At 37.8% G+C, this 14851-nt stretch overlaps 1 protein-coding gene across 6 annotated transcripts in view; it reads left to right on the forward strand.

Moving 5' to 3' along the window:
- The window catches only part of RIC8B (RIC8 guanine nucleotide exchange factor B), a 104558-nt gene that overhangs the window by 39178 nt on the left and 50529 nt on the right, over positions 1-14851 (forward strand). For all 6 annotated transcript variants that reach the window (XR_007153945.1, XR_007153946.1, XR_007153944.1 and 3 more), the window contains exons 3-4: positions 2652-3260; positions 14231-14325. Coding sequence is in view for 3 of the 6 variants with exons in the window: in XM_047866681.1 (XP_047722637.1) it covers positions 2652-3260; positions 14231-14325 (704 nt within the window). In the remaining 3 variants the exon portion in view is untranslated. The remainder of the gene's footprint in view (positions 1-2651; positions 3261-14230; positions 14326-14851) is intronic.

Consider the following 14851-nt stretch of genomic DNA (forward strand, 5'->3'; position numbering starts at 1 on the left):
ACCTTATTTATTACGTGTTTCTTTTTTTTTAATTTTTTTTTTCAACGTTTATTTATTTTTGGGACAGAGGGACACAGAGCATGAGCGGGGGAGGGGCAGAGAGAGAGGGAGACACAGAATGGGAAACAGGCTCCAGGCTCTGAGCCATCAGCCCAGAGCCTGACGCGTGGCTCAAACTCACGGACCGCGAGATCGTGACCTGGCTGAAGTCGAACGCTTAACCGACTGTGCCACCCAGGCACCCCTATTACGTGTTTCTTAAACAGGAATGTAGATGAGTTCTCTCTTGAATAAAGTTATGTGGGTGCAAAGATTATCTGACTTCACTCCCAGAAATATACCACATAGGAAACAGTATGTAGAATTGGTTTTGTTTTGTTTTTTTTTGTTTTGTTTTTTATCTTGGATATGAAAGATCAGAAATTAGAGAAAAATTGCCTTGTTTTTTGTATTTTTATAATGGGCACATTACACTTATCCCCACTGCCCAAACTTATGTTCATTTTTAAAACAAAATGCTTTGGGGTGCCTGGATGTCTCAGTCCATTGGCTAAGCATCTGATTCTTGGTTTCGGCTCAGATCATGATCTCACGGTTCATAAATTTGAGCCCTACATCAGGCTCTGTGCTGACAGCACAGAGCCTGCTTGGGATTCTTTCTCTCCCTCTCTCTCTGCCCCTCCCCTGCTCACTCACTCTCTCAAAATAAATAAATAAACTTCAAAAAAGTTTTTTAAGTGCTTTAATGATGATAGTAAGACATTAAATGAAAGTCCTTTCTAGTCATCAGGGATGGCAGGTAGAATTGACATTATTATCAAATTTTTTTCAGCTTGTCAAGTTAATTTCCTTCCCACCTCCATCTAGAGAAAATAGTACAGTTGACCCTTGAACAACGTGGGGGTTATGGGCGCCAACCCCCTGCACAGTCAAAAAAAATTCTGTGTATATGGGGCACCTGGGTGGCTCAGTTGGTGAAGCGTCCGAGCTCAGTTCGGGGTCATGATCTCACGGCTTGTGGGTTTGAGCCCCACGTCGGACTTTGTGCTGACAGCTCAGAGCCTAGAGCCTGCTTTGGATTCTGTGTCTCCCTCTCTCTCTGCCCCTCCCTGTTTGTGTTCTGTCTCTCAAAAATAAATAAATGTTAAAAAAAAAACCTTTTCTTTAATTCTGTGTATAATTTCTGACTCTCCAGAAATTTAACTTACTAAGAGCCTACTGTTGACCAGAAGCCTTACAAATAACATCAACAGTCGATTAACGCATATTTTGTATGTTATATATTATCGGATTTATACTTTTACAATAAAGTAAGCCAGAGAAAAGTGTTAAAATCACAAGGAAGAGAAAATACATTTATAGTACTATACTGTATTTATTGAAAAAGATCCATGTATAAGTGGACCTGTGCAGTTCAGATCCATGTTGTTCAAGGGTCAACTGTACATTTAAAGTTGACGTTGCCATAGCTGTACTACTAGGATGTACCTGAGAAGGTACACACAGCTTGGGATTCCTGCCAAGATCATAATGCTTGACCCATGAATAGCCTCTTTTTAAAGAGTTAAAGTCTGATGCTAGGTTAATACAAACTTTGTAAAATCTTACATCAGTCCCTAGTTGGTGCTGTTGTTTTTATAAAATGCAACAGGTACAGAAATGGTCAGTAGCAAAATAGTTATACCTACTTGTTCCACATATAAGACATGAGCTTGAGAGACCCAGACCTGCAGTTTATGGAGAAGAAAGCTAGACATTGAATTTTGAGAGATGAACAGTGGTTCTTAAATTTAGCAATGACAGGAATAATTATTTTTCAAAAAATACAAGATAGATAATATGTACTTTGGGTCCATCAGCTATGATTCAGACTAATTGCCTTCTATCCTGGTATTATATGTAGTCTGATGTTAAAAATCTGTTGAGAACAAAGCTATATAAAACTTGACCGATTCACTCTGGCCCTGTACAGCTAATTCAGTCTCTCTAGCCTTCAATTTCCATATCTGTAAGTGAAAGAAGTGCAGCAAATATAAGGTCTCTTTCTTTTTTTTTTTTTAATTTTTTTTTGAATGTTTATTTTTGAGAGAGGGAGAGACAGACAGAGACAGAGCACAAGTGGGGGAGGGACAGAGAGAGAAGGAGACACAGAATCCGAAGCAGGCTCCAGGCTCTGAGCTGTCAGCACAGAGCCCGACGCGGGGCTCGAACTCACCAGCCATTGAGATCATGACCTGAGCTGAAGCCACCCAGGTGCCCCTAAGGTCTCTTTCACTTCTAACATTCTGTGACTTAAAAAATTAAAAATCGAGGCGCCTGGTGGCTCAGTCGGTTGAGCGTCCGACTTCGGCTCAGGTCATGATCTCAACAGCTGGTGAGTTCGAGCCCCGTGTCGGGCTCTGTGCTGATGGCTCAGAGCCTGGAGCCTGCTTCGGATTCTGTGTCTCCTTCTCTTTCTGCCCCTCCCCCACTTGTGCTCTGTCTCTCTGTCTCTCAAAAATAAATAAATGTAAAAAAAAAAAAATGTTTTTTAAAGTAAAAATCTTTTCTAGCCAGAACCTGACTGCTATTACATACATTGGTAGAGAAGTATTCTGTTTTAAATCATTTAAGCCAAATAATGACTTTTCATACTCATTCTTGTTTTTCAGAAACTCTGTGAAGGTATATTTAAAGTCCTTGTAAAGGACATCCCAACAACATGTCAAGTGTCTTGCCTGGAAGTTCTCCGCATTCTCTCCAGAGACAAAAAGGTTTTAGTTCCTGTAACAACCAAGGAAAATATGCAGATACTGCTGCGACTAGCCAAGCTAAATGAGTCGGATGATTCTTTGGAGAAGGTGTCCGAGTTCCCAGTTATTGTGGAGTCATTAAAATGTCTGTGTAACATAGTGTTCAACAGTCAGATGGCACAGCAGCTCAGCCTGGAACTTAACCTTGCTGCAAAGCTCTGTAACCTCCTGAGAAAGTGCAAGGACCGAAAGTTTATCAGTGACATTAAATGCTTTGACTTGCGCTTGCTCTTCCTCCTGTCACTTTTGCACACCGACATCAGGTCACAATTGCGCTATGAGCTTCAGGGACTAGCGCTGCTAACCCAGATCTTGGAAAGTGCCTTTAGCATCAAGTGGACCGATGAGTATGAATCGGCCATAGACCGTAATGGACCTCCTCTCTCACCTCAGGAGACAGACTGTGCCATCGAGGCCCTCAAAGCTCTCTTCAATGTGACAGTAGACAGTTGGAAGGCACATAAAGAGGTAAGGTTGAGAAGAATATTCTTATCTACCTATTATTTAATTGGTCCGGGGCATCCCTAGAGCTGCCTGTAAGGTTTTAGTTGACATTTGTGTAACACTTACTAGAAAAATAGGATGAAGATGAAAAAACAAATATTTTATTTGTTTTTTATAGATTTAAAAAAATTTAATTCCAATATAGTTAATATGGATTATTATTTTGTAAGATGCCAAATATAGTTCCTTTTCTGAGTTGTACCATCACATGTCTTTTTTTTAAATGCCTTTTTGAGGAATAAGGTTTAAATGATAATATTTGAAGGGAAATAAAACAATGTGGTTCATAAAGTTACAGGCATTTATGATGCCTGCCATCTTAAAGAAAAGATAAGATAATCAGGCCAGTTAAAACTGATCAATCAGAATTGATGTCTGCTCAGTAGAGTAAAAGATGCTGTTTCACCTATCATCCCAGTCTCCTAGAGTGTTATAGTATTAGATAACTATCAGAAATGTAGGACTACAACTAGATATCCAGGCTGGTACACAGTCCTAGAAAACAAATGTAATTACACTAATGTGTGAGAAAGGTTTTTTTCTAGACTAAGATCCTTTTCTGTGGCTTGGACCATACAGCAGCCCAAAAGTGAGGCAGATTTGATAGTTTATATCTAAGTACCCACAAGAACAATATGCTAAACAAGAAAGTTAGTTTAAGGAAGAAGACAATTGTAAATGAAGTAGACAAACTTTTTTCCTTGCTTCTAGAATCTCAACATTTCACGTTTACCCTATTTAACCTTAAATAATGAGTGAAATTGAGCCCCTGCTTTAAAAAGAAAGAAAAGAGGGGCGCCTGGTTGGCGCAGTCGGTTAAGCGTCCAACTTCAGCCAGGTCACGATCTCGCGGTCCGTGAGTTCGAGCCCCGCGTCGGGCTCTGGGCTGATGGCTCAGAGCCTGGAGCCTGTTTCCGATTCTGTGTCTCCCTCTCTCTCTGCCCCTCCCCCGTTCATGCTCTGTCTCTCTCTGTCCCAAAAATAAATAAAAACGTTGAAAAAAAAATTTAAAAAAAAAAAAAAAAAGAAAGAAAAGAAAAGAAGAAAGAAATGCAGTATGTTGGTGCCAGAGCAAATTATCTTTTCTGACAATTGACTTTAGGACCTAGGGCTAACATTTTGCTGTGTCCATTTGAAACACTTCTCACCATGAATACCGATCTGTTTTTGCCAGCAACCTACTTTGAGAAGATTATCTCAGTGCAGTGCTATAGTGGGAGAATGCAGGCATCTGAGTTTTAAAGTGCAAATAGGTCTATATTTTGAAACCAAATATTTGAAGATCAGTCCTAACAGCTGTTTTAGATGACTGTAGTATGGTCAGTTTTTCCTGAGACTTGGCAGGAAAACATGTGGAAAGCCCACATGCTCCATTTATGCTTTGAAACCAAATATTTGGAAGTATTTAAAATATTATGTCTCTATGCTTATTTGGTACCTTCTATGGTTATTTTTCTTACACTGTTTGTTTTGGTGTTTTTAAGTTCTCCATTTAGTTGCAAGAGCTCTTCTGAGACTGTTGGTTTTTCATTGTTGGGAGGCCCTGTTATTTAAATTGTGCCCAAAATAGTAGTTCACACTGTTCAGATTCCCAACAAAAGGGTGTATAAGTCAATGACTGCTTATCAGTATATGTATGGAATGACATGTAACATGTATCAGTAAATTGAGATTAGCCCTCATGAGTGTGCTTCAGTTAGAAGCAATAGTGGGGCTGGAAGAAGCCTTAGAAGATTTTGAAGCAGCAAATACTCATTCTGTGGCATAGAAAGTTTATTTTCCGAAAGATACATGAGAAAGGATCAGTAGTCCTGAAGCAGGCTTCTCAGCAGATGAAGGGCTTCTTGTGAGTTGTGGTTCAGTAGATGAAGCCGTTATAAAATGTGCCCAGTTAATGTTAGTCTGGGCTATTACTGAAGTTATCAGAAATTTAAACAGTAGTGAAAGTAGGATCTTGCCAACCCATTTAGGCAGGAGTGTGGGAAAGGTTATTTTTAAACCAGTTGAATCTCTGTGGGTCTCCAAATTCAAATTTTAGCAAACATTTAGTCAATCATTCAGTTAGTCAACAAATATTTATGGCCAGTTACAGGGTATCATGCTGGCTTGTGTAATATGTTGGCAAATAATAGACCTAGTCTCTGCCTTCAGTTTTGTTGGTGAGACAGGTAGTAAGTAAACAAATATATAATTCAAATTGTGTTAAGTGCTAGGAGAGAAACAGTGCATTCATGATTGAAAATACTTAGCACAGAGAAGACCATGAAGGTGTCTCCTGAGATAGGAAGACTGAGAATGATAAAGCTGTTTGAAGATTTTTTTTTTTTTTAATTTTTATTTTTGGGACAGAGAGAGACAGAGCATGAACGGGGGAGGTGCAGAGAGAGAGGGAGACACAGAATCGGAAACAGGCTCCAGGCTCCGAGCCATCAGCCCAGAGCCTGACGCGGGGCTCGAACTCACGGACCCCGAGATCGTGACCTGGCTGAAGTCGGACGCTTAACCGACTGCGCCACCCAGGCGCCCCTGGAGCTGTTTGAAGATTGGGGAGATGGATGTTTCCCTGAAATCAGAACATAGAGTACCTTTTAGGGAGGTACCCACAACTTAGCATAAAGAAAGTCTATAATAAAGTTGCAGAGAAACTTGCCAATAAGAGTCCATTTACTTAGATTTTTTTTTTAAGTTTATTTATTTATTTTGAGAGATATGTGGGGGAGGGGCAGAGAGAGAATCCCAAGCAGACTCTGCACTGTCAGCACAGAGCCTGACACGAGGCTTGATCTGTGAGGTCGTGACCTGAGCTGAGATCAAGAGTTGGACACTTAACCGACTGAGCAACCCAGGTGCCCCCATTTACTTGCATTTTAATAATTCCTTGATTGTCAGATGCATGGCATCTTTCTCCAATTGAGCAAGCACCTAAAGAATTGTTAGTACTTTAAATACCAACTGAAATAAAGGGATAATAAAAACTTACTTCTTACAGAAGAATCCAATTTTAAAATACAGTGTTAAAAATAACTAATATTATTTTCTTTTAATCAAAATGCATGCTCATTGTAGTAGATCTAGAGGAAAATTGCATATGAGCAATAAGTACAAATCACCTATAAGCTTACCACTCAAAGATAAGCATTGTTTGTGTTTTAACGTATATCTTTCTAACTATTCTTCATTGTAGAATATATAAATATAAACATGTATAATTTCTTTTTACCAAAATGCAGTAATTTTATAATCTTTTTTTCCTCAGTAAATGTTCTTGAAGAGTAGTAGTTTTCAAAATGTTCCCTGAAGCCATAAAGTTCCTAGGGGTAGCCTCTGGTGATGAGTGGACAGTGTTCCAGGTTCCCCACCCTCACTTTCAAAAGAGTATCTTTGGGGCACCTGGGTGGCGCAGTCGGTTAAGCGTCCGACTTCAGCCAGGTCACGATCTCGCGGTCCCGGAGTTCGAGCCCCGCGTCGGGCTCTGGGCTGATGGCTCAGAGCCTGGAGCCTGTTTCCGATTCTGTGTCTCCCTCTCTCTCTGCCCCTCCCCCGCTCATGCTCTGTCTCTCTCTGTCCCAAAAATAAATAAACGTTGAAAAAAAAAAATTAAAAAAAAAAAAAAAGAGTATCTTTGATTGTTGCTGTTGTTTTTTTCTATTTAAATTTAGGTTGAAGGGCACCTGGGTGGCATAGTTGGTTGAGCACTCAGGTCATGATCCCAGGGTTGTGAGATCAAGCCCCACACTCAGAGTGGAGCCTGCTTAGGATTTTCTCTCTCTCTCTTTCTCTCTTTCTCCCTCTCTCTCCTTCCCTCTGCTCCTCTTCCCCACTCGTGCTGTCTCTCTCTCTCTAAATAAAATGAAAACAATTAAAAACAATTTTTTAAAATAAATTTAGGTTATAACTGGATATCATTTGGGGATAAAAAGAGTTCTGCAACCAAAAAATAATGTACCAGTTTATTTTCCTGTTAAAGATTGATAAATCCTTATGAAGGAATACCCTTCATAAGTAATTTTATATTTAATAGGTATATTTATACTTGAGTATTCCTTCATAAGGATTTATCAGCCTTTAACAAATTCCCTATGTGTAGGCATTTAGATTGTTTGCAGTTGTTTACTATTGTAAATAGTAACACAGTGAATTTTCTTATTGTAAAATTTTGTAGATAAATTCCTAAAATTGTTGGGTCAAAGGATTTTTTTTTTTAAACCCTAAGGGTTGTTAATATGTATTGTCAAATTGACCTTCAGAAGATTAGTGCTAGTTAATACCTTTCCAAACCCTGGGGATTGCACCTTTAAAGATCTTTATGACCACAGCTCAACCGTTAGAGAAAATACAGATGTTTGGTTTTGGTTTTAACTGTTTTAGTAGGTATTTCTATCACTGTTCACTTACAATTCATTAAAAACAGAAAATTAATGACTAGGTTTTTCTTGAGGTTTAGCAGATTAGTGCCATTTGTTCATTTTAGGTTCATGTGTTAAATTCCTGCCTGCCTGCCTGCCTGCCTGCCTGCCTGCTGATACCATCAGGAATCTGAAGATTCCTTTCTATTCAGTAGTTGGCCTTATTTCCACACGGTGTCCATCTGTCTTCCTCACTTCCTTCCTCTTTCCCTCCCTTTCTCATTCTCTCCCTTTCCTAAAGATAGTATGTTTAAGAGGTCAAAAGACTCCTTTAGCAGGACCTGAAGTCAGTTCTCGAAAAGTTAAATGAAATGGTCTTGTCTTCCTCCTGTTTTAACACTTTTGCTAAATCTCTTTGTTGGAGGAAAGCATGTTATTCTGGAAATCCCTTACTTAGCACACTTTCCCTCTGCACTGCTTCCCAGGTCATCAGTGCAATGTAATGAGAAAACATAAGGACCAACAAACATGTTAGAGCCAGACACCCAAGTGCAAGCAGGGAAGTAGTACCACTATCTGTGTAGTCAAAGGATGTATTAGAGTGACAGAAAACAGTGAATGTCCATAGAAGTTAATTGGGAATGTCACACTGTCATAGAAGAGGTTAGTTCCATGATTATTTAAGAGACTTTAAAGGAAATATGGGAAAAGGACATAATATTAATTTAAAAAGCTTCAAGCTGTGTCATGCTTGTTTGTTTGTTTGTTTTGTTTTGTTTTGTTTGCTGAATCATTTTTGAGTAGACATTGAGTGCCCAGTATGTGCCAAAATCTATGTTGGGTATACAAGATGCAAGATGAAGAAATCATCACTGCCTTCAAAGAACTAAAAGATTAACAGGAAAATCAGACACATAAACACAGATAAATATACGACTGTTTGTTACATACTATTCTTCTCTATATTTTCTATATGTTTAAAAACAGGAAAGAATCACTTCAGTAATGCAGAGATGTTTCAAATGCTATATGTTCTAGATCTTTGAGGGTATGTCTGACCTCCCTGGGATAGTCTTTCTGCTAGCAACATACCCAGTACAGAGTAGACTTTCAGCAAATTTTTGTTTAATGAAAAATAAAATGTGATATACAGAAATACATAGGAGAAAAAGCCCAAAGTTAGCAGGGAGGGAGGAAAAATATATGGTACCTTTTAAATTTTCAAAGCTTTTAGAAAATTCTCTAGGAGCCTAAAACATTTAATAACATTATTTACAGCAGTAATTTCTAGCCTTTTTAGAGTTAACACTATCTATTTTATAACATTTATATCTCCCCTTGCAAATTAATTCAAAAAAGCATTGATTATTTTATGCCCGTCACCATGTTAGATGCAAAAGATGCAGAGGTAAAATACATAAATCTTTACCTGTAAAGAGATAGAGATTTTTAAATATACACAGTTTAGTAGGACAAATAACCATGGTAGAGGTAAGCAAAAGGAATAGGGTAAAACATAGGGTAAAATGCTACCTGAGATACAGCTGTATTTCTAGGTAAGCATGCATACATTTGTATGTGTGCATGTGTGTATGTGTGTGTCTGTGTCTGAGTGTCTGTTTCACTTTTTATAGGATTGAAATTAAATTTTCACAGGACAGGTTTCCTAAGCCTTCTTGAAGAAATTAGAACTATCCTGGGGTAACAATACCAGATCAGGACTGGTTGGTGAGCAGTGTTCTCCCTTCAGACTTTCTCAGCCATTGTTTACATCAGTTGACACTTTGAATGAAAAGATGTGAGGAAACTGACACCTTTACCAAATAAAAGTGAGATCTTCCACAGTTTGCACAGAAGGAAAAAGCAACAGGACTGTAGTAGAATCTGTAATTAAGAAGTGAAGCCTGTATAGAGATCCCAAAGAATTTTCTGAGTTTTTATCTACCTTTTAATTGAGTGTTGTTATCTCATTTTGATTTCCACTATCACAACAAGCCTATTTGCTTTCTCTCTCTTCCTCCTCCCTTTGTCCTTGGTGACTTTTTTCTTCTCAATCTTTGGAGATAATATGATTTCAGAGCAGAGAATATTGATGTCTTAAAGATACCAAAATTAAGATGAAGCAAGTAAATTATAGTTATATAAACTGTATTTGTATAATGTTTTATAAAGAACAGTTATATTTAATCTTTCCAGCATCCTTGTGATACAGCAGCATTAACTACATTTAACACATGGAGACACGAAAGATCAGAGTGTTTAAATTACTTACGGAAAGTCACATAGCAGACTAATAGTATAGTATCCATTCTAACCTTTGTTAAATAAGACTTCTTAATGATAACACTCATTTAACCAATATTTATTGAGACATAGACTAATGGAATAGAATAAAGAGTCTCGAAATAAACCTACACATATATAGTCAACTGGTTTATGATACAGGTAACACTGAAGTGCAGTGGGGGAAAAGTGGGCTTTTTAATAAGTTGCCCTGGATCAATTGAAAGGCTGTATGGAAGAAAAATGAATTTATTTTATTTTATTTTTAATGTTTATTTATTTTTGAGAGAGACAGAGCATGAGTGGGGGAGGGGCAGAGAGAGAGGGAGACAGAATCTGAAGCAGGCTCCAGACTCTGCACTGTCAGCACAGAGCCTAATGCGGGGCTTGAACTCACAGACTGTGAGATTATGACGTGAGCTGAAGTCGGACGCTTAACTGACTGTGCCACCCAGGCATCCGGAAAAACAAATTTAAGTCCCTACCTTATACCATACATAGAACATTAATTTGAGATGGATAAGGATCTTAATATTAAAAAAGGTAAAATAATAAAGCTTTTAGGAGAAAACAGATTATATTCACGACTTTATCCTAAACAAGTCAAACATTTCTTAAGTAGCAAAGATTTCTAAAATAAGACAAAATAAAAACCAAATCTTAAAGCAAAAGTTGACAAATTGGTCTTCATTAAAATGAACTCATCAAGAGAAGAAAGTAAAAAAAGCAGGCCACCAAATGGGAGAAGATATTTGTAACACATCTATAAATAAAGGATTGTATCCCAAATACATTAAAATCCATACAAATCCATACAAATAAAGTCAGTCAACCCAGTAGGAAAATAGCCAAAAGGCTTGAACAGGCACTTCACAAAAGAGCTATCCAAATGACCAGTAGTTACATGAAAACTCCTTAGTTATCAGGGAAATGCATAATAAAACTATGAGACCACTGCACACCCACAAGAATGACTGAATTTTAAAAGACTGACAATACCAAGTGTTGACACAACTGTAGAACAACTAGTGAGAGTATAAATTGGTATAAACACTTTGAAACACTATTTGGCAGTATATTCTGAAGTTTGACATATGTATATGACCTGTGATGCAGCAAATGAAATGTAAGAAAGTACATTCACAGCAGTACTCTTCAATGTAGTCCCAAACTGGAAACAATCCAAGTGCCCATCAAGAGTAGGATGGATAAGTAAATTGTGATATATTCATTGTATTTAGCAGTGCTTTCTTTTTTTTTTTTTTTTTAATTTTTTTTTTCAACGTTTTATTTATTTTTGGGACAGAGAGAGACAGAGCATGAACGGGGGAGGGGCAGAGAGAGAGAGGGAGACACAGAATCGGAAACAGGCTCCAGGCTCTGAGCCATCAGCCCAGAGCCCGACGCGGGGCTCGAACTCACGGACCGCGAGATCGTGACCTGGCTGAAGTCGGACGCTTAACCGACTGCGCCACCCAGGCGCCCCTATCAGTGCTTTCTTAACCAAACTGGTGAAGGATCAGATTTTTTGCCCTTGCTTTCAGAATGAAATTCTTGTATAGTGCAATATTACACACAATGTCAAACTGGAAAAGTTCCTAAATGCTCACACCTTCTGCACTCATGACACTGCAGATCAGTGGCAAACAGGGTGCGGACCAGCAGTGATCCACAGACTACATCTCAAATATTACTGCTCTCAAGTGATGAAAATGAACACACTGCGCCTAAATACACATGACAACCTGAAAGAATCTCACAACCGTACACAAAGGGTCTATATTTTATGATATCATTCAAGTAAAATTCAGTGAAAACAAAAAATCACTAACCTGCAATGTTAGACATTCAGATTACCCTTGAGGATCAGGAGATTGTCATTTGAAGAGGCCAATTCTGGAGTTCTTAATCTTAGTGTTGGATCATTTTTGTGCTGGTTATATGGATGTGCTCATTTTATGAAAATATCTGGCTGCCCACTTATGACTGGGACTTTTTTTTGTTTTACTTACCATTTACATTAAAAATTACTGAACATCTACTAAACACATGCACTCTAAACTTGTAAAGGTAATAGAGTACTGGAGAAAACAATGGATAGTGCCAGTATGTAAATAAATGTGGCATTACAAATTAATGATTTTATGAAAGGAATCATAAGATACAGTGATAGAAAATAATGAAAGAAGAAACCTACTTAGATATGGTCTAAGTAGGTCTTTTCTAATGAAATGGTCTTTCTAATGGTCTTTTCTAATGAAATATTTTAGCTGAGACCTGGAATATGAAAAGGAATCAGTGATGCTGAGATTGGAAACAAGAATCCAGGGATTTGATAGTTGTTTTGAGTAGAGAAAAGGAATTTAGTGGATTTATAGTAAAAGAGGACATTGAGGATATAGGTACAACTTAGGAATTGGCGTTATAAAAGTTGGGACAGGAGGAAATGGGATGGAAAGAAGTAGGATTTTGGTTTACAGTTGCAAATAGACCACAATGGATAGTTTTGCAAGAGGCTTGTCAACATCAGCATGAGAAGAAATGATTGTGATATCTAGAATAAAGGAAAATCTTGTTTGAAAGGAAGTGCATTCCTAGTTAATTTTCAAAACCGAGGAAAATATGATCTTATTAAGAATTAAGAAATGGAAGAATTTTACATGTGTTTCCTGTGCTTCATGTAATTTGGGGTAAGCAAAAGTGTATTTACATATTAGAGAATTTTGATCCAGGCATTTGAAAACGGACAGTTAATGGGACAGCGTTCGTTTCAACCCTACCAGTCCTAGTGTCTCTGACATTCTACCAACCCCCCTCCCCTTTTCTCTATTGCTTCCCCAACACATGATTATTTTTACTCTCACTCATTTCAGCTCTATCAGTCTTACTTACCTTTTGTTTCCTTCTTCCCTCATCCTTTCCACTCACCTTCAAATGTTTCATTCCAAGTACTAAGCACTTCCATGTGTATCATCCTCTTTAATCCTTTTATAACCCTACCAGTCTCATATTTGTGGAGATATGTGTGGGGAAACTTTGGCTCAGAGAATCTGTATGACTTGTCTAAGGTCACAGCCTAGACTCCAGACTCCAAGTGAAGTGCTTTTTTACCATTATGCTACTGAGGCCTTCATCTCTTCCAAATGAACATATGATGGTGTTTGGCTTAAAATACTGTCATCTGCATTATGAGTATGCAGTTGTGCTCTATTGTTTGTTAGATCTTATAGGAGACATCATCTCAGAGGGCTGAGTTATATATATGAATATATGTATAATATTTGAGTATATTTCACTTTATATAGACTTGAGATTATATGTAAAACTGAAGTTTTTAGATTTAAAACATTTTTAATAAAGTTTTTAAAATTTTAAATAGTTTTTGAAGTAATCGGAGACTTCCTGAAGTATAGCATATGCAGGATCTCTATTATAATTATCATTTATTTTACATGTCTTCTTAGTTACTAAAAATCTGGAAGCAGAGAGATATGACCTTGATGCAGGTAATTAAAGAAATTATAATGGCCCCAAATCTCAAGAAGAGGCCCAAAATCTCTAAAAGAAGAGGAGGTAAACTAAGTGATTATTCAAAACTTAGCTTATTTCCTACTGCTTGCCTTCTTCCCTCTGACTCTTTCTGTGTCTTTAATAACAATGAGTAAACATTGGAAAAATAGGAGATTAAACTCAGATCACTTGTTTTTCATCACTTGCTGGTAATTCTGGGGGAACTAGCAAGATTTGGGGGAACTAGGAGATTAAGAAGACTCATTAATGAAGTTGACAGATTATACCTTTTAATTTATTGCTTTTGAAATAAGAAATTAGGCAGTTAAGTATGTACAGCCCACTGTTAAAATATCTGATAGCATTACATCTGTTTGAACTTTTATAACCACTAGTAAACTCTAACAGTATACTATCAAAAGAATCTATAGACTTTCTGAAAATGGAAAAGATCCTCAGGTGAATTGAGTCTTAAGGTAAAAGAGAATAGGAAATGCATGGCTGTTGATCTTGTCTCTCTTTGCCTGACATGCCATAAAGGGAGTGGCTAGGTCAGCATCTTCTGGTTTTCAGCCACTTCTGGAGGTGGCTGTTCATATAAGACAGTAACTATTAACTTAGTATTGAGAATTTTGTCTACAGTGTCCTGACTTCTATTATTTATGGTATAAGAATGACTGTTTAGGGGGACAAATGGTCCATAAGATGGCTCCCAGGGATGCAGGAATACACCAGACTCCTTCACTAAAGCATTCAATACCCAATTTTTCCTCTTGTCTTTTTGATTTGCTGTAGAGTGATTCTCATCAGTTCCGTGTCATGGCAGCTGTCCTTCGCCATTGTTTACTAATCGTAGGTCCAACTGAAGACAAAACAGAAGAGCTGCACAGGTAGGTAACTTCTGTGTTGATATCTCAGTAAAGGACATCATCAATTCTCGATGTTTTTATGCTTCTAATTTTAGTTGTTATGAGCACAGGAAAGTGAAAATATTCTAGTGAATCAAGTAACCGGTAAGTCAGAAATCACTACCATGCCCTGATGACAAATTTTCATTCTGTCCCCTTTGGAGACAGTTTGGCATTTGTTGCATTCAACAATAAAACCCAAAACAACAGTAATAGCACAGTTCAATAGTTATTGAATAATGGGGCTCCTGTGTGGCTCAGTCGGTTAAGTGCCCGCCTCAGCTCAGCTCATGATCTCACGGTTCAAGAGTTCAAGCCCCATGTCGGGCTCTGTGCTGACAGCTTGGAGCCTGGAGCCTGCTTCAGATTCTGTGTCTCCCTCCTACCTCTGCCCCTTCCTTGTTCACGCTCTCTTTCTCTCTCTCTCTCTCTCTCAAAAAAAAATAAACATTAAAAAAATTTTTTTTAAGTTATTGAATACTATATGTGACATTATGCTAAGTGCTTT

Source organism: Prionailurus viverrinus, chromosome B4 (assembly GCF_022837055.1).
Source record: "Prionailurus viverrinus isolate Anna chromosome B4, UM_Priviv_1.0, whole genome shotgun sequence".
NCBI classification, from domain to species: domain Eukaryota; kingdom Metazoa; phylum Chordata; class Mammalia; order Carnivora; family Felidae; genus Prionailurus; species Prionailurus viverrinus.